The 24,574-nt window shown below is 44.3% G+C and overlaps 2 protein-coding genes and 2 non-coding genes across 6 annotated transcripts in view; 1 reads left to right on the top strand and 3 right to left on the bottom strand.

The window, feature by feature from the left end:
* Window positions 1-1,449: 1,449 nt before the first annotated feature.
* RPL27A (ribosomal protein L27a) lies at window positions 1,450-4,964 on the bottom strand. Of its 3 annotated transcripts, none has more exons than XM_025459425.3 (5): window positions 4,382-4,964; window positions 3,936-3,999; window positions 3,426-3,501; window positions 2,579-2,753; window positions 1,450-1,622 (listed from the first exon to the last, which is right to left on the bottom strand). In XM_025459425.3, the coding sequence occupies exons 1-5, from the start codon at window positions 4,382-4,384 to the stop codon at window positions 1,494-1,496; spliced, it is 447 nt and encodes a 148-aa protein (XP_025315210.1). In that variant the 5' UTR covers window positions 4,385-4,964; the 3' UTR covers window positions 1,450-1,493. The 3 variants fall into 3 exon arrangements, with proteins under 3 accessions (XP_025315210.1, XP_048954729.1, XP_025315209.1); XM_049098772.1 differs by having other exon boundaries at window positions 3,426-3,514; window positions 4,382-4,399; XM_025459424.3 differs by lacking the exon at window positions 4,382-4,964 and having other exon boundaries at window positions 3,426-3,514; window positions 3,936-4,256.
* Window positions 1,727-1,857, bottom strand: LOC112668017 (small nucleolar RNA SNORA3/SNORA45 family). Its single transcript, XR_003141395.1, has one exon. It is a non-coding gene; the product is annotated as a small nucleolar RNA SNORA3/SNORA45 family (small nucleolar RNA).
* On the bottom strand, window positions 3,124-3,253 carry LOC112668018 (small nucleolar RNA SNORA3/SNORA45 family). Its single transcript, XR_003141396.1, has one exon. It is a non-coding gene; the product is annotated as a small nucleolar RNA SNORA3/SNORA45 family (small nucleolar RNA).
* A 1,879-nt stretch (window positions 4,965-6,843) lies between the features above and the next one.
* Window positions 6,844-24,574, top strand: part of TRIM66 (tripartite motif containing 66) — a 57,208-nt gene continuing 39,477 nt past the window's right edge. The window contains 2 exon segments of the mRNA XM_025459400.3: window positions 6,844-7,028; window positions 12,410-12,716. Coding sequence (XP_025315185.3) covers window positions 7,023-7,028; window positions 12,410-12,716 — 313 coding nt within the window. The 5' untranslated portion in view covers window positions 6,844-7,022.

Raw genomic sequence — 24,574 nt, 5'->3', positions numbered from 1 at the left:
TAACCCATTTCAGATCCAGGACCTCAGCTTCCATATTATGTCCTCCAAAGACAATAAGGACAACCCGTTTTATCTTTCTCTGTCAGGACCATTAACAGAGATGCAACTTCAAATGATCCAGTTGGGTATCCAACTGAGCAAAGCCTTCCTGGCACCTTGTTAACCCAATCAGCTAAGTTTGCTCTCCACTTTCCTTATACTTGATCTGCAAAATCCTCTAAAGGTTGTCACAAGAAATTTGTCCAATAGAAAGCTATGATGCCCAGCCCATGATCACCCCAGAGCACAAAAGAAGCACGCTGCCAAGCTAAACCTAGTCATATTTTTAGTGTCATCTTATTTCTTCGGCCAGGGTTCTAGACCGCAACTTTCATTTGGGGCCTAAAAAAAAAATTTCGTCATTTTTGGGAAGAACTAGAAAAACTAGTAAACTGTAATTTACCCGGAGATCTGAAGGTCTTATCTGACGCAAGCATTGATCATCATCAGTTTTGTAGGATAACAAACCCTAGAAAACCTGATTCCAGCCTTTTAGGTCTAAATTCTATGCGAGATACATTTCAGACTAAAATCTTTGGGCAGCCCAGGTGGCTCAGCGGTTTAGCGCCGCTTGCAGCCCAGGGTGTGATCCTGGAGACCTGGGATTGAGTCCCACGTCGGGCTCCTTGCATGGAGCCTGCTTCTCCCTCTGCCTGTGTTGTGTCTCTGCCTCTCTCTCTCTGTGTATCTCTAATGAATAAATAAATAAAATGTTTAAAAAAAAAATCTTTAGCATTTCATGATCTATTTCTTTGAACATTATGACTGCTATGCACAGGGATACATAAATTCTGACAAATGCCTTTTAGATTCCAAACCACTTTCACGTGTAAAAGCCCTGGTGTTTAACATTCAAACTGCTGGGCCCCATCTCAAATTTTTGGTTATGACTAGAATAGTATGGTAAAAAGATGGGAGTCAAGGAGGAAAAACCTTCAGTTCAGGAATTACATCTTTCACAATTGCTTCAATCCTTCTGTCCATCAGATCATAACCAAGTCTTCCATTTTGCGGCACCTGACTGGCTTAGTTGGTAGAGCTCTAACTTCATCTGGTTGAGTTCAAGCCCCATGTAAGGTACAGAGCTGTAGAGCCACACTTGCAGTTAAGGGTGTATTCTCCTACTCATTGTATAGTCCGAATTTACAATGCAAACAAGCCTTTCAACTCTAAGATACATCCATGTGCTATCACAGGTATCACATTCACACATTCTAAACAAAAATGTTCAAGTTAGGTACTGGGCCAAATCCTTTATGTGCTGGTGCCATCTCTGGCACACTTTCTGAGGGGAGCTGGTAGAGAAGCTCAGGCCCTCATATCCCTACTCCTAAAAATCTGTTTAGGCATATTTCTGATGTATAGGTAGGGAGGTAGGGGTGCTAAAGAATTTATACTCAGACCACAAGAGAAAAGCACTTGTTAGCATTTAATGAACCTCCCCCTATGTGGCTTCAAGCTACTAGAACGCAGGCGCCCCCCACACCCTTTATCTTCTCCTCAGCTCTTCTACTGAAGAATTTGGCCTTCACGATGACAGGCTGTTTTGGGAGCTTTCCCTTTCCCAAAACTTTGTAGTAGCCCTAGAGGAATAGAAAAAGAGTTTATAATACACACCACAGCAGGTACCAACTCCTTGGTATGATGAAAAATGACTGCCAATCTACTCAATCTAGGAGCTGGGGGGACATGTTTCTGATCTGGGCACTACCGGGGGCACCAACTGCCCTCGCCAGTGAATCAAGACCAGCAGATTCTCTCTGAGGACTCTAGCACACCAGGACAAGAAATGTGTCAGGATGTGACTCTAGCCTCAAGAAAGCACAACCCCCGCACCCCCCCCATTCAATTACTACCTGATAAGCAAAAGACCACATTCCTAGCAATGTTCCAAGAAGTCCTACCAAAATTGCTCAAGGAATGTTAAGTAGGCAGTAGAAAAGGGATTTAAAACTTCACTGAAAGCCCCTTCAGGGTTTAAGACTACCTCCACACCCGTGGGAGGTTAAAACTGACACAGGACCAGAACTCCGAAGGATAGACAAAAATGCTTTGTCGTCACTGCTTTGCAGGGGTGGGGAGTGGAAATCTCTTCCAATAACGTAGATCCACAATTAACAAACATATTAGTATTTTATTCTGTAAGGGACATAAAGGGCCAAGAGTGCCCATGTAAGCAGGGTTGTATTAAGAGAGACCAGAGCCAGCTGAGCTGAGATATTGCTCAAAAGCTCAGGCCAGAAATGCAAACCTGTACAAACCAAGACAGTTAAGAGTGGGAATGAGACTACTGATTGGAAAAACATTCAAGAAATAACAAAAGTAACTGAATGAATGAGGGACTGGAAAGAGCTGAATGTTTTGCATGAATCACAACTAGAATGCAATTTTGGGGAGTTTACCTGTTGAAATTCTGTCAAAAGACAGTAGTCTGGTAGGTAACTAGGTATAAATTCTAGGAAGGGCATCAGTAGATCAGATTATCCAGAATTTTGAGAGGCAAAGACCATGTAAAGTCAACAAATATTCATTCACTCACCGATCGCACCACATCGATAATAGGAGCAGCTCCAGTCTTGTTTTTGGCAGCATTTACCCGTGTCTGCTCACTGACTAAGGTCCACAGTTTATCAAGGTTGACAGTTGGGCAGAAGCTCTGGTTCCTCTTTAAGTGGTAATGTCTCATACCGACTTTTCCGAAGTAACCTGGGTGACTAGGAAGAGAAAGGTAATCACTTTCATAACCTGATTCCAATTAAGAAGTGAGGTTTATTGTCTTCATAGTTCATCTCTCCTAGTTATAACGTAACTTGTTCATCAGTGCACAATAGTGACATAACCAGGACTCCATTCATTGTTGCATTAAAACAAGTCTTTAAAAAAAAAAGCCATGGAAGATGTTCAGGAGACTACCCTTACTTCATGGAACCAGGATAAATCACTGAAAAAAGTCAGAGGCAGAGCCAAGACTAGAGATCTTCCGTATCACCTGACAGCCACTCTATGGAAATTCCACACATTCTTGTAGTAGATTTTCTAAACAAATTTGGGGGCATAGTGAATCTAGCAGATTATACACCTGACGCATGTCACTAACCTGGTGACTGACTATGCCATAAGGGTCACAGCCAGTGAATAAGGTCAGCAATTACTCTTCGAGGACTCTAGCACACTAAGGCAATAGCTGATACCCAAGCGTGACTCTAGCCTCGATGGCAAATTCTCGGTTCACATCAAATGTTAACTTGCTAAAACCCAGCAATATACAAAGGTTTTTGAGTGGTTAAGAGGCTTGCTTCCCACTGAAGGTGTCCTGAGCCAGCCCTTTACCCATCACTCCAATAAACTGTCAGTGCTGGTGAAAGTACAGGTCAAGAAACACTCACTATTTGTCGAAGTTGATCCTGTGATGATGCATGCCACCAGCATTACCCCGGCCTCCTGGGTGCTTCCGGTGTTTGCCTGCAATACAAAGCTACATGGCTAACGTAGCCTTCTCCAGTTCAAGTCTTCTTGCAAAAAGCATTTCCCCACACTTCTGCGTTTTATTTTTTCAGTCTACAAAACCTCTTTAAGCATTGCTATTCCCTCAAGACTCTGGGTCAAACTTCTCTTTGCAATGTTCCACATCACAGCACTATCCACTGTTGGATAGTGTTCATGCCTTCGACAAATGAACACTTTGTCCCAATTTTAACTACCCGCCCCCCTGATGTGAAATTGTCTTTAAATGGGGTACCGTAGAGAATTCTAAGGAAAAAACCAACAGCTAACAGCCAAGCTTACTCCGAATGACCGCACAAAGCTTACCCACTTCTACCCTACCCACTTCCCGGCTAGCTAAGCACCCGGCAGGGAGAGCTCAGAGCCGGCCAGGATGGGATGCCGGCACTTACCGATGCGGCCGTGGCCATGGCTCACGTGGCCCCGAAGTTTCCGGGTCTTCCTCAGTCTGGATGGCTGTATGGAAAAAGGTGCTTGGTGATAAAGCCAAAGGGGGGTGGGGCAGAGGGCGAACTTGACCGTCTGAGAAGGGTCTGTAGGTCTGCGGGGTCAAGGCTCTGCTTTGGGCCACATCAGCAAGGGTGATGTTACGGACCGGTCGGCCCGGGGCCCCGTGGCCTCATCAGGGCGGCGCCTGAGCGCGCAGGCCCGCGTGCCTCAGAGAGCCGAACCCTCGGCAGAACACGCGGGCCCACACTCGGGGGCCCACACGGGCCACCCTGCCCCGAGCGGCCTGGAAGGTCGGGCCGAGGCCGGGAGTTGGTGGTTGAGGTGCAAAGCGAGTACAGCTCGCGGCCTGAACTACCAACGCGGCGGAGAAAGGAAAAGAACCACCTACCATGTTGGCGGCCCAGAGGAAAAAGGGAGGCGTCTGCGAAATCTCGCGAGCTACCGACAACGGGGGCGGAGCCAAGAGACTCACTTCCGGCCGGAGTAGGCCGGGCCTAGGGCGGGGTCTCCGGAGTCTCGCGGGGTTCGCGGGGTTCGCGGGGTCGCGTGACCGCCAGGTCGGTAGCCCTCCTTTTTCAGCTCGGTGTCCTCCTTCCGCGCCGAGGCCGGGTGACGGCGGCCGCCCTAAAACTGCCTCCGCGTCGCCCTCGTTCGCTCAGGCTCGAAGGCTGAGACCTGTCGCGGAATCCCCGTGTCCCCGGAACCCGCCCGGGCTCCTGGCCGAACGCCCCGCTGCTGAGCCGACGCGCGCGCCTCGCTCGTCCTCGCGGTCGGCTCGGCCCCGGCGGTAGCGGCCGCAGTGAGGATTCGCGAGGCGCTGTTCGACCCGCAGCGAGCACCGGCTGTCTGGCTCTGCCCCCTTTGAACCCTTCCCTACGTGTCCACACCCGCCTGATCGCCCACGCTCCGAGGAGGCGCTCGGTCTTAATTGCTCCTTTGCGCTTGTGCTGTCATCCTGGGCGTCCAGAGTTTGAACAATCCAGTATACTTCAGGGACCTGTATACCTGGTTGCTTTATGGTTTTGTTTTGTTTTTTGTTTTTTTTTAATCCAGGCTCTAAATACTTTTTGTAACCACCAAATTTTCTCACCTGAACCTACTTGACAAGGCTGTGAACCCCTCTCCTGGACCAGAAAACCCCTGCTCAACCTCGATCTTTGCAATGCAAGTGTCTCCTTTCCCTGTGGAACTTCTCTGACCCATACGGTCATTGCTGCTTCCCCCACTTGTGCCCCCCCCCACATTCTAGTACATACATAGCTCGTGCATAATTGTTGATCCACATTTGTCTCCCCTACTCGACCAAATTCCTTAATGGTTCAGGAGTATTTTATCCCAGTACTCCCAGTTCCTGGCATGTAGTACATGTTCAACAAATCAAGTGGTTGAATGTACTTTCACCTCATAGTGAAGAGCCACCTCTCAAGTCTCAACCAGTGTCTAAACTCCCGTTCTTCCAATTACTCTGTGTGTTTATTTTCCTTGCCTCAGTTCCTATCAGCTAAAATATATTTTACTAAAATATCCTAGATTCTCCCTACTTTCTCCCTACCATCCTAGCTCTTTCCTTTACAGCCAAGCTCCCCAAAAGAGTAGTCTGAATTCTGTCCATTTGTTCATTTCCCATTCATGTTTAATCAGCCACACCACTCTTACTCAAATCATAAATTAAACGAATTGAATGGACTCTTCTCATTCCTCTTACCGTGTGTTCTCTGTTGTACCTTACCTCTTTCACTTCTTCATAGAAACTCTTGCCTTCTTCCTATCTCTCTAGCCATTTGTCAGTTTTTCCGGGTTCTTCTAACTCTATACACCATTTAACTGTTGATGTTTTTCAGCCTCCAGTTCTTGCCTCTCTTAACTTTTCACAGTGTGCAGTCTTCTTGGTGAGCGTATGTTGGGTGGCTTCAATTCACATCTCTATTGCTGAGCTCCACATTCATGTACTTACTTAATTTCTGATTATTATCCCTGGGACATTCTACAGACAAACTTGGCAAACGTATTCAAAGACTTCAATCTTCCTTGCTCACTGGTGCCTTCTCCTTTATACTATATCTTGGTGAGTGGCACCCTTGTCCACTTAGATAGTGATGTCATGGAGACCTGAAAATGGTTTCAAAGCCTTCATTTCTCCTAATATACTGTCACTGTCACCATATTCTTTTGTTCTGTATCTCAAATCTGCTTCCTCCTTTTAAACCCCCATGCCACTGCCTTCCTTAGGATTCTCATCATGTCTCTTGAGTTCAACATCCTTCTCTAGTCATCCTGCCTGCATTCTAATCCTCATCCAATACTTTCATCCATCTCACCTCTGCCAGGTTAACCTTCCCAAAACATGACTTTCACCTTCACTTACTTGATCAAAAAGTTGGATAGCTCCCTTTGACCAACAGAATACAGCCCACTTGCCTTTCCAAACCAACCCCAGCTTCTCGTTTTACACGAGCTTCCTACTGCCGCCAGACTTGATACATCCCTGCCTTTCTGCCTGTGCTGTGCCATTTCTCATGCCTGTAGCGCTCATCTTCCTATCAGATATCCTGAATTTTCCTCAACCTTTAAGGCCCAAAACTTTATATTCTGCTTCTTCCCAGAACACTGCAATCCACAGTGATAATAGCCAAATATACCTTGAAGTTTACAAAATGCATTGGCCTCAGAAGTCAACAATACTAGCTCCATTTTATGAATAAGAATACGAGAACTGAGGCACAGAAGGTTGAGTGACTTGCCAGAGGCTATAGTGCTGCCAAGATACAGGGCCTGGGCCTACCTAGTCTTTAGTCTTCTCTTTCCAGATCTGTTTTTACCTCAGTGACCACTCCCTTTCTGACCTCACAGCTTTATGGTCTTCATCAGTCCTTCAGTCCTTGATCATATACTGCCTGGGACCAGCAGAAAGAGGGGCCATGAGAGTGGGAGGCAAGGTCTAAGAAGAGATCACCCTCTATTTGACGTCAAAGCTGGCCAATAAGTGCACAAGAGATGAACTGAGCTACCCTTGGGAACATGGTCTGTGAATGGAGGTAAGCTGGGCAGAGCTTTGGGAATGAAAGGTAACCATTAAGTGTTCTGTAAGGAGGGTCTAGAGTGAGGACCAAGACTAAGACTGTTCAGAGGGTAGAGGTAGGGTTTTGGGTAATGGGCACTGCTTTTGAATAGTTTTGCCAACTTCCATGATTATAGAGGAACTTCATCCTATCCCTCAGGTCATCCATCAGAACGGAAATTCTCCCTGAGTGGACCAGTACTCTGTGTTGGGTTCTGTGTTCACCTAACATTCTTCTCATTGATGGTTTGATCTCCAGGGTAGAGGGAGTGCCCTGAGCAATTGTGGGCTCTGGTTTCTAGCAGCCTCCCTCATTCCCAGGACAATCATATGGGTTTAACATAAGGCTTATGTGTGGCTTGTCCGTGTAGGTCAGTTTCCCTAGGTTGACTAGCTCTGAGAGAGCAAACAAAGTTTGAGATCTGTATCTGCAAAGTTGAATAGTATCCAGACATTAGGAATTTGGTGACTTGTCCTTCTCCACTCAGGCACATGGAACATGACCCTGAGACATGACCTCTGAGAGGCCTGCTTCTCTGTGACATCTCTTCTGAAGTAGAGTGTGGCCTTGTGACATCTCAGGCTTTTGGGCTTCCCCAGAGGGTCAGGGCCTCAAAAAATACCTGTGAAATGAGCAGAAGGGAGATGATATCAGGCAGCAATCTGGCAAGACAGGTAAATGTGGTGCTGACCTTTTTGGTACCACACACCTTTCTCCAGGGGACCTTATGAACATACCCCCACCCTGAAGAGGGCCCTGTGGTCCCTCTTTCTTCCTCTCCTCTCTGGGTTCCCAAGTTCCTCAGCAGTCCTTCACATAGCAATCCACATGGGTGGATCCAGCCTTGTTTGCTTGCTCTCCATCTTTAGGTTTGGGCATTTGGAAATAATATGTTGTTTTCCTTTTTCAAGCAAAGGATTGTTAATTTGGGGTGGGAAGAGCCAGGGTTTCTGTTCTTTTTAAGTGAGAATTCTAGAAAAACTCAGGAATCTATTTCAGAAAGGATTTTAAAAATTGCATGTAATAGAAAAACAAGTGAAACATTAAAGAGAATGTTAAAAAAATATAAGTATAAATATCTCAAATCATAATACCTTGCGATGCTGTTTTTATGTCTGAATATTACTTTTCAGCTCTTGTCTACATGGAGATATAGCTACGTACAAAGCTAATGATTATAGCAGATGCATCCTTTTTATTCTGCTTTTCATTTAATACCGTGACATTTTTTCTGTATCACTACCCAGTCATCATAATCATTTTTAACAGCTTAATACTAATTTGTCTTCAGCAGGTGCTATAATTTACTAAGCCAGTTTCTCCTGTATTTTGGGTTTTGTTGTTGTTGTTGTTAGTCCTATTGTGTCCTTTGCTATTAGTGATGCAATGAACATTTGTGAATATGTGTTTTTTTCCTTCTATTGAATAACATGTCTAGGGTAAATTCCCAGGAGTGAGACTGCTGTATTATAAGGTATGAACATTTTTATGATTCATTTTATGCTGTTTTTCCACCCAAATCAATTGAACCAATTTATGCACAGCAGCATTTATAGTTACCACTTTCGACTATACCAGGTTCAGGGTTTATCGTTGTTGTTGTTGTTGTTATTGATTTCGTTTTCTTTTGTTTTTGTTGTGGTGGTTTTTTGCCTTTATCAGTAGTTGTTGATATATGGCAATATGGAAAGGAGGAAAATCCACAGGGTTGTCTTCAGTACAAAGTAAAAATAACCTAATTTTCAGGAGTCTTTCCTCACTGTGTTGAATAGATTTTAAAAAATATCATGGTAGTACATGGAAAATGCATTCCTAGAAGTTTTGTTGGAAGCTAGGATGGAAAACCTTGCTGCCATTAAACTCAGAATAGCAAAATATGAAGAGAGGAATTCTCTGATCTTGGAGGGCAGTTTATCCAATAGCACCACAAGGAAGGGCTTAAATATTTGGGTTTTCATTTAATTTCACAAGATAAAATTAGCAGAAAGAACACAGAAGTTTCGGTTCATTTCCCACTAGCCAAATGATACTGAACAAACAGCATATTCTTTTTTGATATTAGTTTTTTCTTGTTTGTATAATGAAAAATACCAAGAGTCACTCTTTTACTTTAGAAATATTTGTTGACGTTCCTGTCCTCCACCCCTTATCCTCAAATCAGAGACTCCATTGCTTGCCTGTGCCTTTAATTTAACCTTTACCCTCATAGAGTTACTTTAGTTGCTCTTCTAAGACAGAAATGAAATATTTATTTATTTATTCATGAAAGACACACAGAGAGAGTCAGAGACATAGGCAGAGGGAGAAGCAGGCTCCTCGAGAGGAGCCCAATGCAGGACTCAGTCCCAGGACCCCAGGATCACAACCTGAGCCAAAGGGAGATGCTCAACCACTGAGCCACCCAGGTGCCCAAAATATTTATTCATATATTCATCCTGAGTAGTTCCCACTGGTGTCAGAAAGCCAGTCCACTTCCTTGAATCCCCAGAGTTGTTATTTAAAGCCTAATGGAGCAGTTCTCTAAGTGCTATCTGTAGACCTATGATCAGGGGTGGGGAAGGCCTGGGGATGGTTCCTGAGACTCTTTCACAAGTGTCCATTGGGTCACAAGTATCCACAGCATCATAAGCATCCACAGGGTCAAAACCATTTTCATAATCATACTAAGATGTTATCTGCCCTTTTCACTGAGTTGGCATTTGCCCTGGTGGTGCCAAAGCAAAAACCAAAGATGGTGTGTAAAAAACTGAAGATGCTGGTATAAGTCATTGTATTCTTCACTGCCAGGCATTTGCAGGAAAAGAGGAAGGGAGGGAAGAGAAGGAAAAGAAAAAAAAAAAAGGAAGGAAAAGCCTTAGAGCCTTAGTCTCACTTAGGAGTGTCTGTAATGAAGCAGTAAATATTTTATTACATTTCAGTCCTTGAATACACGTTATTAATATTCTGTATGAAGAAACTGGAAGTATGCATAAAGCACATCTACTTATCAAAGTAAGGAATTGCGTTTGTGCTCTTATTTGAGTTGCAAGCTGAACTAGCCTTTTTTTGTACGACACCAGTTTTACTTGAAAGAACAACTGACAGACTGAGGTTATTTATTCAGCCTTGGGAATTTGGCAGATATTTTCTCAACAATGAAATGAACCTGTCATTCCAAGGAAAAAACTGATAGTATTTGTTGCCAATGATTAAAATTAGAGTTTCCAGCAAAAATAGAATTCTGGTAAAGGTATAGCTGAGTTTGATGTCTTTGAGTCTGACATCTTCCTAATAATTTCCAATGAGATTAGAGGTGATGTGAAAGAGTGTGATGTTTTATTATTGTCTAATGAAAGGTCAATGGTTGGAGCATCTGCATAAGTCATTGAACGAATGTTTTCCAAATGGCAAATGCTTGGTGTTATAAAATGATGCCTGGGTAAAAAATCAGTACAAGATAGCCCAGTGGATTTTAATGTAACAGGGTAAGAAATGTTCACTGATATAGTTACAGATTCCACATTACAGCCAACCTTTAGGAAACTACCACTTGTAGTATCAAAAAATGTCCATTATAACCTAATACGACTATTAAAAATAGTCTTATCTTTTCCAACTGTACAACCCCATGAGGCTGGATTTTCTTAATTTACTATAAACAAAACAACATCGAGTGGATTGACTACAGAAGCAGGTTCAGGATTCCAGCTGTCTCCTATTAAGACAGACATTAATGAGGTTTGCAAAAAGGAAAAACAATGTCACTCTTTTTACTAAATTTATTTTTTGAAAATAATTTTTTTCTAAAAAGTATGTTATTCAGGCTGACATGTAATAGGTTTATTGTTTTTGAATGAATTAATATTTTTAAATTATCTCAGTTTTCATTTTTATATGGCAAATAGTAGTAGACAGAACCCACATTAATAAAATCTAAGGTCCTGAATAATTAAAAAATGTGAAGGATTTTGAGACCAAAGAGTTTGATATTCTCAAAGTCTAATGAAATAAACTCAGGCACACTTAAACCTTCTAAGACAGACTGCCCTTACCGCCACAGGGCTGCCATGCTGCCCTCTGGGAAATAAGTGCTCTTAGAGCTCCAGACTGAATTAGAGGTATAAGTCTATCCATTATTTCATTTAGTGGCATCTTGTTGGGCCCCCAAGCAGGCTGGCCTCTCCTAGCTCTGTCACTCTTTGTCCCTAATGGGTTTGGCTCCCGGAGACCATGGACTAAAAGGAAAGTTCTCTCAAATCTGCATAATGATAGAACTCCAGATTTGATGAAATGATATTTGTTTTCTTTCTTGAGTACAAATATAAAACTAGATACATTTCTTTTGCTCTTATACAAGTATAAGACTGAATACAATTTACAAGGTATAAAAAAAACCCAAAACAATAAAATTAATGACATTAATTTCATTTGCAGATGATGTGTTGCTAAACTACTAGCATTAAACTGCTAGTACACCTTGAATGTGGTGTTCACCATTGGTCAGGTTTGGCCAACTTATGCCACTATGATCATGGCTTAATTTCCTTACCTCCTTCCTCTGTTCCAAGTGCCATGAAACAGGCATTACCAGTGTGCCACATTGTTCTTGAGACTTCATGTGGCAAGAGTACATCATTTACATTTAAGGCTGCCCCTTTCTCTTCTAAGTAGCCCAAGACAAAGTAATACTGTATGGTGTGAATTGGATCCTGAACTCTTAGCACTGCCTCTAAAATCTCATTGTGGTGGATATGTATTTGAACTTGAATTGATAGATTAAAAACTTCTTATTAGGATGAATATAAATTAAAAAATATTGGAGAGAACCCATGAAAATATGTGTGTGGACTTCAGCTTGAGAAATATTTCAGTAGTAATGGTGTGAAGTCTGATTTTGAATTTGAATTTGAACTTTGTTATTTACCATTTGTCTTTGTACAATTACTCAGCCTCTCTGAGCCTCAGTTTCTTTAGCCTGTCCCTCATGGCTTTATTTAATTTGTAAAAGTATCATAATGCCTATCTTCAAGAGTAGCTGTGAAGACTGAGATAAAGCATAGAAAGCACCTGGCATACACTGGGCTTTAAACAAATTTCCTTCTCTTTTCCAAAATGAAATCTAGGTTCAAGCTTGTCCACTAATAAAGAGAAGCACAGGTAGATGTTGGACACTTTTGAAGGCAACAAACTCTGTAAGAAACACACAACCTCTGCAGCAGAGATGCTGGACTCCCTCTTTGGGCTCAAGTGAGAGTTTGAGGCTGAGGCCTGCAGGTTGCAGGGCCTGAGCCTCCAGTTCTCTGTGTCCTCTCTGGCCTTTCCAGGAACATCCCCCACCCTAAAGGAATTAATCACTCTGTTTTGTGCTTCACTTACAGGGAGTGGAGCTTGCTCGATCTACACGCTGCTGCACACTTCAGGATATCATGGGAAGAGCCCCAGTCCCGGTCACAAGCACAGCCACGTATACGGGCTTGAGATTTATGGGGCTGCCACTAGTTGACCAGAAACACAGGAATGGTCAGATGGAGGCCATGATATTGACCTGCTCATTGTGCCAACAAGACCTGCAAAATGTGGGCGCCCGGTTCCTACCCTGCCAGCATTTGCTCTGCAAGAACTGCTTCCAGGGCTTCATCCAGGAGCTGAGACAGGTTTCCAAAGCTCACAGGACCGTTCCACCTGGTAAGTACAAAAGAACCACAGGTTCCCCTCCTTCCTTATAACATGTCTCTTCCTCGTTCATAGGAACTGAATTTCAGGTAGAAAGAATCAGAATTAAAATGCCCAAGGGATACTCATTGCCAAACACAACTCTTTGGGGAATCTGAGACAAAGCAAACCCTCTTGATGCCTCCTATATCTGGAAAGCTGGGACTTTCCATGTTTGGGATTTCCTTGAATTGGTGGCAAACTGAGAAACCTGGGAAGGTATTGATTCAAGGTTTCACAGACTCCCCAGATGGAGAGGACACTGTCCTGACTCTCTAAACTTCTGAGGCGAAGGGAAAGCTGCTGCCCCCATAGGAATGGTTGGGACCTGATTTTGAACAGACTCCTACTGACTAGTGAACCATTCACCATTTAACTCCAGCCTGGTGGGAGGAGCTTGTGTCTTGCTGATGAATGTCAGGTTTCCTAGGGAACAGTCTCATTGAGGACTGTGAGTCCTTGGAGACATGAATCAGGTCCCTTTCAGCTCAGCATTCTAGCACAGACCTGTAACAGAGGTGCAATCTCTCTCTGTTGGATGAGCTTGGAGGATGAGGTCAAGCAAGTTGAGAGCATTTAGAAATATCATGTCTGTTTGTTTTGTTGTCTGCAGTATTATTAAAGTGATCTGTAGCCCAAGGCTAGGTGCTTTGAGGCATTAGAGAAGTGCAGTTGTCCTTAGCTATGAATTTTGAGCTCTCTAAACCCTTGGGCAAGCTGTGTAACCTCTCTGGGCTCTTTTGTGAGTTTGGAGCACAGAAAAAATGATCTAGTTTGATTTTTAAAATTAATGTCTGATTTTTAAGCTTAAATTTAGTCCTTAAACTTTTAATTTTAACTTGTCTTACACTATTTATAAATGTAGCAAAATTTAGCAATTACTTTTAAAGGGGTTTTTATTAATATTTGAACATATTTGTAAACTTGGCTAATATTTGCTTTTATAAATTGAATGTATTTTATTTTCTTTTTAAGTGTTTCAGTTGTTTAACAAATAAATGTTCTTAAAGGACACTTGAAAATCTAGTTAAATTTACACACATGGTGGATCTTAAATATGTCTTAACAAGTTCCAGCATTGTTGGGTGAATATCCAGAATATATAAAGACCTTCTCCAACTCAACAATTAAAAACGTCTCCCTCTGCCTCTCTCTCTCTCATGAATAAATAAATAAAATATTAAAAAAAAAAAAAAACAAAACCCTAATTTAAAAATGGGCAAAGGTGGGGATCCCTGGGTGGCTCAGTGTTTTAGCGCCTGCCTTTGGCCCAGGGCACGATCCTGGAGTCCCGGTTGAGTCTTCTGTCAGGCTCCCAGCATAGAGCCTGCTTCTCCCTCCTCCTGTGTTTCTGCCTCTCTCTCTCTCTCTCTCTATGTCTATTATAAATAAATAAATAAATCTTTAAAAATAATAAAAATGGGCAAAGGACTTGAATAGACATTTCTCCAAGCAAGATATACAAATGGCCAGTAAGTACACAGAAAGATGCTCAATATCACTAATCTTTAGGGAAATACAAATCAAAACCACAATGAGATACCACCTCAAACCCATTAGGATGGCTACTATTAAGAGAAAAGAACAGAAAATAACAAGTTTGGTGAGCATGTGGAGAAATCCTGTACATTGTTGGTGGGAATATAAAATGGTATAGCCTCTGTGGAAAACAGTACGGCCATTCCTTTAAAAATTTTAAAAATAAAATTACCATATAATCCAGCAATTCCACTTCTGGGTATATACCAGAGAGAATTAAGGAATTAAAATCAGGAACTCAAAGAGAGATTTGTACACCTGTGTTCATAACTACATTATTGACATGGAGAAAAGGTGGAAGCAATCCAAGTGTCCATTGACAGATGAGTGGATAAACAAAATGTGGTATGTATATACAGTGGAATACTATTTAGCTTTAATAAGGTAGAAAATTCTGACACATGCTACAACATGAATGAACTTTGAGAACATGATGCTAAATAAAATAAGCCAGTTAACAAAAAAGACAAATAGTCTATGATTCTATTTACATGAGATACTCAGAGTAGTCAAATTCATAGAGACCAAGAGTAGCATGGTGGTTGCCAGGAGTTGGGGGAGGAGTGGGGAATGGAAAGTTGTTGTATAATGGTATAGATTTTCAGCTTTGCCCACATTTTAATTGTTTTCTGTTATTGTTGTTGAGTTGTAGGAATAGATAGATAGATAGATAGATAGATAGATAGATATTATGCCCTTATTAGTTATGGGATTTGTAGATATTTTCTCCTATTCCATGAGTTGTCTTTTTGTTCTCTTAATAGTGTTCTTTGATGCACAAAAGTTTTTAATTCTGCTGAAGTCCGACTTACCTACTTTTGCTTCTGTTGCCTGTGCTTTTGGTGTCCTAGCCATGAAATTATTGCCAAATCCATTGCCGTGAAGCTTTCCTCCTGTATTTTCTAAGAATTTTATAGGTTTAATTCTTATGTTTAAGTCTTTGATCCCATCTCGGCTTTTTAACATAAACTATGCATGTCTCAAGGCTTTATATGGCTCTAAAAAATCAGAAAACTGAGTCATACTAATGACAATTATTAGAATCATAGTGTTCAGGACGCCTGGGTGGCTCAGTGGTTGGGCGCCTGCCTTTGGCCCAGGATGTGATCCTGGAGTCCCGGGATCAAGTCCCACATCAGGCTCCCTGCATGGAGCCTGCTTCTCTCTCTGCTCATGTCTCTGCCTCTCTCTGTGTGTCTCTCATGGGATAAATAAATAAAATCTTAAAAAAAAAACCGTAGTGTTCGTTTGCCAAATTATTCTGAGTGTAATGGAGAATGAAAACATACGCTTTAGTGTCAATATGTCTGGCCATCTGAGTGTGAGTTCTAATCTGCCTGCCACTTAGTAGTTGTATAGTCTGGACAAGTCATCTCACCTATAATGTGGGGATGATGATAGTAGTAATTAGCTTATACGATTGTTGTGAAGATTAAATGATAATGTACATGTAGAACATTCAGCACTGCTCATAGGAGATAGTCAAAAGCTGAGAAACCCACAAAAAAATACTATTATTTAGAACTTTTGAAACTGAAATGGAAAAATAATCTGTCAGATATGAACATGCTTGATTTGGAACAAGAGAGGTGATTTCTTAAATACGTGGCATCTTATATTCTTTAGTATGTCCTATGGCCTGGCTGGGACATGTTTTGGTATTTGTTGGTTTGTGTGTCTGTCTGTGTCTGTCTGTCTCCTTCAGACTATTTGACTTCTGTGTACCAGGATCTTTGGCATTTAGGGTACAGAGATGAAAAGACAAGGCCCTTGCCTTCAAGGGATTCATGTTCTGCTGAAGGGCAGATAACTAGATAGATGATAATAATATGAGAATATGGTGTGGATGGATGTGAAGGCAAAGAAGGCAAAGAAGCAATACCTTTGAGGGGTTCTCCGTGGACCAGGACTGGTGGATATCAGTTGCTGAATGCTTTTGGAAGTACTGAAAGAATGGTACCCAAGTGAGCTGTCTTATTAAAAGGAGAGCTGTCATCTATCTCTGGTAAGTCTGGTGAGAGACCTAATACCTGAACTTGACTTCTGGTCTAAATTTGAGAAGCCATGCTTTGGGAATCTGGTTCTTGGGAAAGAGATTTTAGTGCCGCCACTTTATCCAGCTGAGTAAGGGTGCAGACTTACCCCATTTCTGCCAATCTCAGGTTTTCAAAATTAAAATATGGGAGCAGCTAGAGGGAGATGAGTAGAGGCTAAAGAATAAATAGGGTCCCTGGCATCAATGCCTCCAGCCAGATGGGCCACCAGTGCATGAGGATAAGCCCATTTCCATAAATCTAGGTCCCAGTTGCTGGGCAGAGCTGAACATGGCTGTGTTGAATAGGCTGTGTGCCTGGGCTCAGGGTCTGTCTAGCTGGTTTTCAACTTTGATCCTTCGGTGGAGCCTCCCCAGGCCTGCACATCTGGGCTGGTGCTCAGCACCACAGGAGGCATCTGATTTAACTGGGCTGGAGGTCTTTCATCTCTATAGCCCTGCAGCCCAACACAGAACCTGACACAGGATGGGGGTTTAAGTGAATATTTATTGAACAGATGATTTAACCAGTGAATCCACAGAGATCTCCATGGCTCTTACATGGAAGGAAGACTGTTGCATTTGTGACGCTGCCCCTTTGTATTTCTCAAGCTGCAAGGTGCAAATATATTTATCAAGCACCTGTTGGTTGGCAGACACTGTACTGGGTACTTGTAGTTATCTTTTATTATCTTTTTAAAACTTGACAACAATCCTAAAATTAGGTATTATTCCCATTTTACAGTTGAAAGACCCGGGTATCAGGCAGCCCCGGTGGCGCAGCGGTTTGGCGCCGCCTGCAGCCTGGGGTGTGATCCTGGATACCCGTGATCGAGTCCCACATTGGGCTCCCTGCATGGAGCCTGCTTCTCCCTCTGCCTGTGTCTCTGCCTCTCTCTCTGTGTCTATGAATAAATAAATTAAAAAAAAAAAAGAAAAGAAAAAGAATCTTTAAAAAAAGAAAGAAAGAAAAACCTGGGTATTGTGAATATGTAAGATCTAGGGCCCAAAACAACTCATAAGTGGCAGATTAGGTCAAACCTGTCTTCAAAGTTTGTGGTCTGCACTCTGCTCAGGGGAAGATTTCACCTGAAATGACTGAACTGATGGGGAGACTCCATGGAGAATTTTTCAGGAAAGAACCCTTGCTGCAGCCTGAGTCATCAGGTGCACATCTTTAATGCGGCCACAGCTTAGCTGAGATTCTCCCCAGCAACTCCATCACACCTGGAAATGTGTCTGTGTTAGGTCTCTGCTTCTAACGAGACCAGCTGGGCAAGGTCTTCAAAAGCCAGTGGTGGGGACCAGAGCAAAGGCAGCAGTGTGCCGAGTACACAGTGGCTTAGCCATGCAATAGGGTGACTGTGAAGCTGCAGGCTCTGTGCAGAAAGGTTGGATATTGGAAATGGATTTACTCAGCCAATAAGAATATATACGGGGAAATGTTTGCTTTTAAGCCTAATTGAAAATTGTCCTAGATCAAACTCTGAGAAATCGGCCAGTGAGTCACAAAGTGATACTTTAAGTTAGCAAGCTCTGAATGTGCTGCATTTGTCTTCAGAATTCTCAGGACTCCTCTGGCTCTAGTTGTTTTAGGGGAGAAGGGCCATTAATTGGATATTTCCTTCCCCATATATGTAAAAGGAACATTATTTTTTTCTTTTCAAATCTACTAAAAGACAAATCCTAGCTGGGAGACATTGATTCTGATATCAAAGTTTTACAATCTACCTGTTTAGTATTTTACTTTTCCCATTATCAGTGTGGGTGATTGATATGCAAGACATGGGTGAAGGTCATGGCCCTTAGAGCTCAATCTGGACTCCAGCACTAATTGACTGGGCATTCCCAGGGCTTCTCTGGCTTTCAGGACTGGACTTGAAGAGCTCTAAGAACACCAAATAACCACCATGGTCCTCCTGCTTCCTGAAGCTACTAATGTGTGGCAGCCCTTGTAAACTACAGATGCTGAAAGGGGGAGCAATCTCTGTCCCTCAGTGGGCAGGCCTTGGGACTTTGGGAAGATCCAAAGAGAGGGAACTGATGCAAGATGCTACAACCTCAGAGTCAGAGAAAGAAATGAGGATCTTAATGAGAGCTCAGCTGGAGGGGCTCTAATGGCCTGGGCTGAAGGTGGGAGGTAGGGGGGTGGTGAGATCTCAGCTACAGGAGACTGGAAGGCGAGGTGACTGCCATTTGCTCAGTCTAGGTGCTGAACAGTGTGCCCACCCATCGTGGGGTCTGTTGTGGGCAGTGACCCAAGTATCCTAGGTGGAAGGCAGGCAACTAAGCTGGACTGAGCTGGGTGTGCAGCAGGTGCAGAAGCTGGAGCTCTGGAGCCCTATCAGCAGGATGGTTTTGTAGTTCATGAACAGTTTCCTCACCTTAATTGGCTCTCTGGGGCCCCGGGAGTAGCACTGGCACCTCAGAAAGGTACCCGTTACTGGGAGAGCAATTCCCCTGCTAATGGGAAGGAGGCAGGCTGTGTTTCTAGGGGGTGTACTAGCTGCTGCCAGCACTGCTTGGAAGGATATGGCTAGAGCAGATTTGCTAAAGCATCCCTCAGTTTAAGGTGGCTATGATTGATGGACAGGGTCTTGGAGGGGTCCCTTGGCTACTGGAACTCTCTCATTCAAGAGGAACCAGTCATGGTTGACTGTTGTGGTGGCTAGAGAGCAGAAAAGACTCTTGGAGCTTATCTCTAATCCCTCCCTGCATAAATGGAGCGTCAGGAATCCAGAAAGCCTTAGAATCCTGCTGAATGCCATAGTTATTACAGAGCCTGGAAAAGAAATTCATCTCCTTTGCCTGCCAATCCAGGGCTTGCCTGGGCTTGTGGGCCAATAGGAGCTACAGACCTAGAGTAGGCTGCTGCCCTTGGTTGTCCCATTGTGTCTCTGTCCAGGAGCAGTTGGAAATGGGAACAAAGCAGTGGCTTTGCATAGAGTATGTCAGTGCAGTCCTCGAATTGACTCTTGAGATTTGATGTAAAAAAAATAGAGGTGCCAGTCTATCAGATGAGATGAGCCTAGATTCATCCTCAACTGTATCTTCTGCATTCCGCAGCCAGGTTCTTTCTTGGTACCAAAAGCTTGTTTAACAGTCAGGTGGTCCTAGGAACATGGGCTCTGAAAGCTGTGGACCATCACCTGCCTCAGCCTATCACCTTGCTCTCATGCTCGATTTCTGACTTGGCTTCTGATGGGCCACCTGGCCCTGCCCCACACTCTCCGGATCTCCTTGCCTGACCTCACTTTACCTCTTGCCTCTGTACATTATGCTCCTGAATCCTCTAACTTCAGCCCTGATCTTTCTCTCCTGTGGTGGGCCTACAGTTCTAGCTACCTTAGAGGCTCTCAATTGCTTACCATTCAGAACAGAAACTTAGACCTTCAAGGCCCTTCCCAATCTGACTCCAAACTAATTTTATTTTTTCTTTTTTAAAGATTTTATTTATTCATGAGACACACACACACACACACACACACACACACACACACACACAGAGGCAGAGACACAGGCAGAGGGAGAAGCAGACTCCATGCAGGTAGCCCGACATGGGACTTGATCCCAGGCCTCCAGGATCACACCCTGGGTCAAAGATGACACTAAACCGCTGAGCCACTCGGGCTGCCCCAAACTAATTTTAGAGCCTCATCTCTGTTACTCCTCTCCATGAATCAGCTTTACCAGTCTTTCCCCTAGAGGTCTCACAGCTTGACATCTATAATCCTATAGTTTTGATGTTACCTCCTCCTGGAATACCCTTTGCTTGTCTGAAACATTCGATCCCAAACTGGAGGTTGGTTCAAGTGTGACCCAGCTAGAGCACAGATGGATGGGAGTTGACTTGGAAGTAAGCAGGATCCTCATTACCAGGATTGAACCCCAAAGGATGAGGCTAGAACAAGTGGAGTAACCATTGCTTTAGGCCAGGGGCCAGCAAACTTTGTAAAGGTCTAGGTAGTTAATATTTTTGGCTTTGTGGGTCTTACAGCCTCTGTTACCACTACTCAGCACCGCCACTGCAGCATAGATAATATGGGAATGATGGACGTGACTGTGTTCCACAAAAATTTTATTTACAAAAACGGGCAGGCTGTGGTTTTCCAACCCCTGGTTTAGGCTCTGCCTGGGGAAATTGGATGGTTTTGAACCTATGAATGGCATCAGGTAGGAATATCTGTGTAGGAACCAAGCAGAGCCAGACAAATACAGAAGGGAACTATAGGTAGGGAATAGTGTTAGGCTGAGGGATATGGAAGAAGGGGCAGGAGGAAGAGGATGGAGTTAATTTTTGGCTACAATATAGGATTGTTTGAAGGCAGGAAGTGGGAAGTCTGGAAGGGAAATTTGGGAACACACTGTGAAGGGTCATGACCAATTCAGGCTTTTCTGTAGGTAGTGGGGAGACATTGGATATTTTTGGCCAATGGAATACAATCAAATATGTATTTTTACAGAGTTATTCTGGCTAGTGAGAAGAATGATTGGAGGAGACAAGACTGGATGTAAAGAGCCCTGCTAGGAGGTTACTATAATTGTCTTGGCCACTGGTTCCAGCTTACTGGTCCTTGAGCCAGTGCTGGTCTGAATGCCTAAGAATCAGTTGGGTAACTTGCGAAAAATATAGATTCTTGGTCCTATTCCCAAGAGATTAAGATTTGGTAGATTCAGGATTTCTAACAAACCCTCCAGATTTGTGAATCACAGGTCCAGCAAAGCAGAACCTAAAGAGGCTATGGGTGTTAGAGAAAGTAGGACACATGTAAGATGGGATTTGGCAACCACCCTCTCTTCCCTCTTACCTCTGGTCCTGACAGCCCCTCCATTTGACTTTTTCTTCATACAACACCACTCCCTCCCACATCCTATTTTGGTTATGCCCTATCAGTTCTCTTTGAAACAACTCTTCTGTCCATTTCCATTGCTACCCTTGTTGGGGATTCCATTACTGCTAAACTGGACAAGCCTTCTCCCTGACTCCAGTCTCCAGTTCATGAAGATAATCATAAAGCCTGGCTCTGTCCCTCTCCAGAGCCTTTGATTTCAGGATATAGGTCAAGCTCCTTAGCTTAGTATTCAGGGCCCTTCAGGAGCTGACTCTCCTGCCAGTCTTTCCAAGTGTATTATACCCTGCTGCTCCCCATCCGTGCTTTTACAATTTCCCTGTGCTCTGTGCTTTTACCATTATCTTGCACTTGTAGTTTTGCCCCATCCTACTGTCTTCCCTTCAACTCGACTCTGCTTTTCCTTGCCTTTTCTCCCCCTGCTTGTGTTCGACTGTATCTCCCTGGGGGGCGGGGGAGGGGTAGAGTTAGCTGCCAAAGGGTACCTCCCAGGACCTTTGTGCATCATAAATGTGTGTCTTCCCCATCTGAAGTCCTAATCCTCCACTTGTGACGGACAATTGGTCACTATGGCAACTGACTGTGACGTCACAGGATAAGGACTTCAGGTGAAGTGGCAGGAGCAGGTGAGTATGTAGGAGATAGATTTTAATGTCTGTCGAAGGTTCCCCCCCCACACCCTCCTTCAGTGCCGGGGGCATGGAGGGATATCTCGGGCTCCTGCTGATTTTTAAAATGATGCGGTGAGAGCGTGTGCCTGGCATCTGCGTGCTGCAGCAGTGTGGGGCTGACAGAGTGTGTCAACTTGAGCTCTGGTTGTGCAGGCACCGCTGCTGCGTGAGCCTGTTATTCCGTTCTGGATTGCTATTTTGATACCCAGATTGCATCATTCTTCCTACGTATAAACAGGGGGTCCCCAGGGCCCTGCAGCTACTCACTTCTCCACCAACACTGTTGTTGTGATGAGCTCTATTTAAATGAGCTGCCGGATCGGGGCAGATTCCAGCCATACATGAGCACTGTCATTTTGGGGAACATGGAGGGCTGAAGGATTTTTGGATCGAGTCCTAAAAGGCTGAGAGTGATGGCCTCCTGAGCTGTGCAGAGGGCGGCAGAGCTAGTTACTGAAAGTTGAAAATCTCGTTTTCTTCCTTCTGAGCTTCTATTCCAAGGCACCCAGAGGATTAGGAAGGAGATGCAGCTAGGAAGAGAGTCGCCTCTTTGAGGTCTCCCTCTTGCTGTTCAGTTTGGGAAATTGCTGCAGAGCCTTCAAGATAAACAGGAACAGGAGGAGTCAACCAACCTTTTCTTGCAGGAGCGTCTCAGGTGAGCTGGAGAAATGCAGCCCTGGCTGAGGATGTATCAGAGAAAGGAGAGGACCCAGGGTGCTCCCCTTACCCTACCCAGGACCCAGTTCCCCAAGGGTTAGGCCCTGCAGCCCAGCCGGCTGCAGCACGCAGTGGGGGGTGTTCCTGGGCACTTGGTAAGCACCATCCTCTGGGACCCGTGGTGGTCTCACCTGTCGCTCATCTGACTTCTCTCCCAGGTGTTGCTCTAATCACGGGGCAGCAGGGCCACAGGTAAGCCTACTGGCAGCTACGGGCAGGAGCAGCATTCCCCTTAGTATCAAAGTCTGTCTTTCTATCAGGGACTAGGCATCTTGGGAGTGGGTGCAATGTGTTGTTGTTGGTGGTGGGGTGCTGCTTTGAGTTATGGGCTAGAGGAAGGCTGCAGGGGCTTTTGTGTTGGGGGGGGGTTACCAGATGCCTAGTACCCTGGGGCTGCCCTTGGGTGGGAGGGCAGGAATGGGTAGTGAGGATGGTCAACATGCCAGGTTTGTTTGTTTGTTTTTTCCTTCTTGTCTAGTGACTAACAGAGGCTAAGGAGGTAAAATGTCTTACTTGTGGATACAGAGGTAGGTAATCAGGGACTGCTCAGTGGTTCAAGGTAGCACCTGTATTTTATTAGGGCTCTGTGGTTTTCAGCTAAGTCCCTCCCTCTCCCTGGGCTTCCACGTCACAATCTGTATGGTGAGGGAATTGGCTACATGCAGGAAGCTAGGTCTGTTCAGCTTTGGTTTTACAGGTGATAGCTGGCAGAGGAGCATCAAGCTGCTTCAGAGGATGCCACTGCTCTGTGGGAGTCAGAGCTTGGGCCCCAGCTATAAAGTTCCTTGGAGCCATGGACAAGAGCTGTAGAATGAAGGGCTTCTTAACCCCAGGGGGCTGCGTAGCCCTGGACTCCAGGCTTATGCGCCGGTGGTTTATGTGTCCCTTACCTGGTGGGCTGAGCTGACCCAATGCTGGCTTTCTTGAGACTTCCTTGAGATTTCTTTCCCACCCTAGCCTCCTGGTCCCCAGGTTGCCTTGGCGTTGCTGTTCATGTCTGAAGGGTGGACCACCCAGTCTTGACTCTCCCTCCCTTGCTGCCTCACTAAGGCCTGAGCTCAGCACACTCTAGACTCCAGTAGCGGTGGTTATAGTGCCAAAGCTCAAGCAGCACCCTAAGGATACACCCTTAGCTCATGGGTCCTGCAGTGGAGCTGGGAGTTAGGGGAGGCAGGATGTGTCCTCCAGCTACCACCAATCCCCAGGGTACCTAGGTATCAGAACACCCTGCTGTCTGCTGGGGATCTGTCCTCTTCTCTTCCCTGCCAGAGGGGAGATACATCATAGCTGCATTCAGTATGCATTCCTAACTTTGTGGACCCTCTTTAAAACTAGGTGATTCTGCCCTTTTCAGCTGTGTGGTACAGGGAAAGAGCTATCAGGCTCAGACACAGGGGCAGGAGATGCTCTCTCCAAGGTGCTGGTTCTCAAACATGGTTGCATATTGTAATCACCTGGGGAATTTTTTTTTTTTTAAGATTTTATTCGTAGAGAGAGAGAGAGAGGCAGAGACACAGGCAGAGGGAGAAGCAGGCTCCATGCAAGGAGCCTGGCGCGGGACTTTATCCTGGGTCTCCAGGATCAGGCCCTGGGCTGAAGGCGGCGCTAAACCACTGAGCCACTGGGGCTGCCCTCACCTGGGGAATTTTAACAAATATTTATGCCTGGATTCCACCTCCTAAAACTTTTATTTAATTGATATGGAGTGGACATCAGGAAGTTTAAAGTGCCCCATAGGATTCAAATATGTAACAAAGTTTGAGAACCACTAGCTCTACAATATGAAACTATCCCCAGATATATTACTGGGCAGAAAAAGTCATCTTCACCTGCCTTTCCTCAAAGATCATATTTCCTAAAACTTGAAGCACAAATGAGGCTAGCTCCCAGCCTCTTCTTCTGGATTCCCCTAATCCAAAGCTGGGTTCAGGGCATCATTTAGAGTCTGATCATTATTATGGAATATTCTACTTATAATAAAATTATCTAATTAATTAAAACAAAATTATCTTGTTTACACTT

Source organism: Canis lupus, chromosome 21 (assembly GCF_003254725.2).
Source record: "Canis lupus dingo isolate Sandy chromosome 21, ASM325472v2, whole genome shotgun sequence".
NCBI classification, from domain to species: domain Eukaryota; kingdom Metazoa; phylum Chordata; class Mammalia; order Carnivora; family Canidae; genus Canis; species Canis lupus.
The sequence above is the reverse complement of the archived record's forward strand: the minus strand, read 5'-3'. Positions and strand labels throughout refer to the sequence as shown.

Coding starts and splice junctions, on each gene's coding strand:
- RPL27A (XM_025459425.3), bottom strand. Junction 3,502..3,935: donor CCATGGCCACGGCCGCATCG/GTAAGTGCCGGC, acceptor TTTGTATTGCAG/GCAAACACCGGAAGCACCCA. Junction 2,754..3,425: donor AGGATCAACTTCGACAAATA/GTGAGTGTTTCT, acceptor TTCTCTTCCTAG/TCACCCAGGTTACTTCGGAA.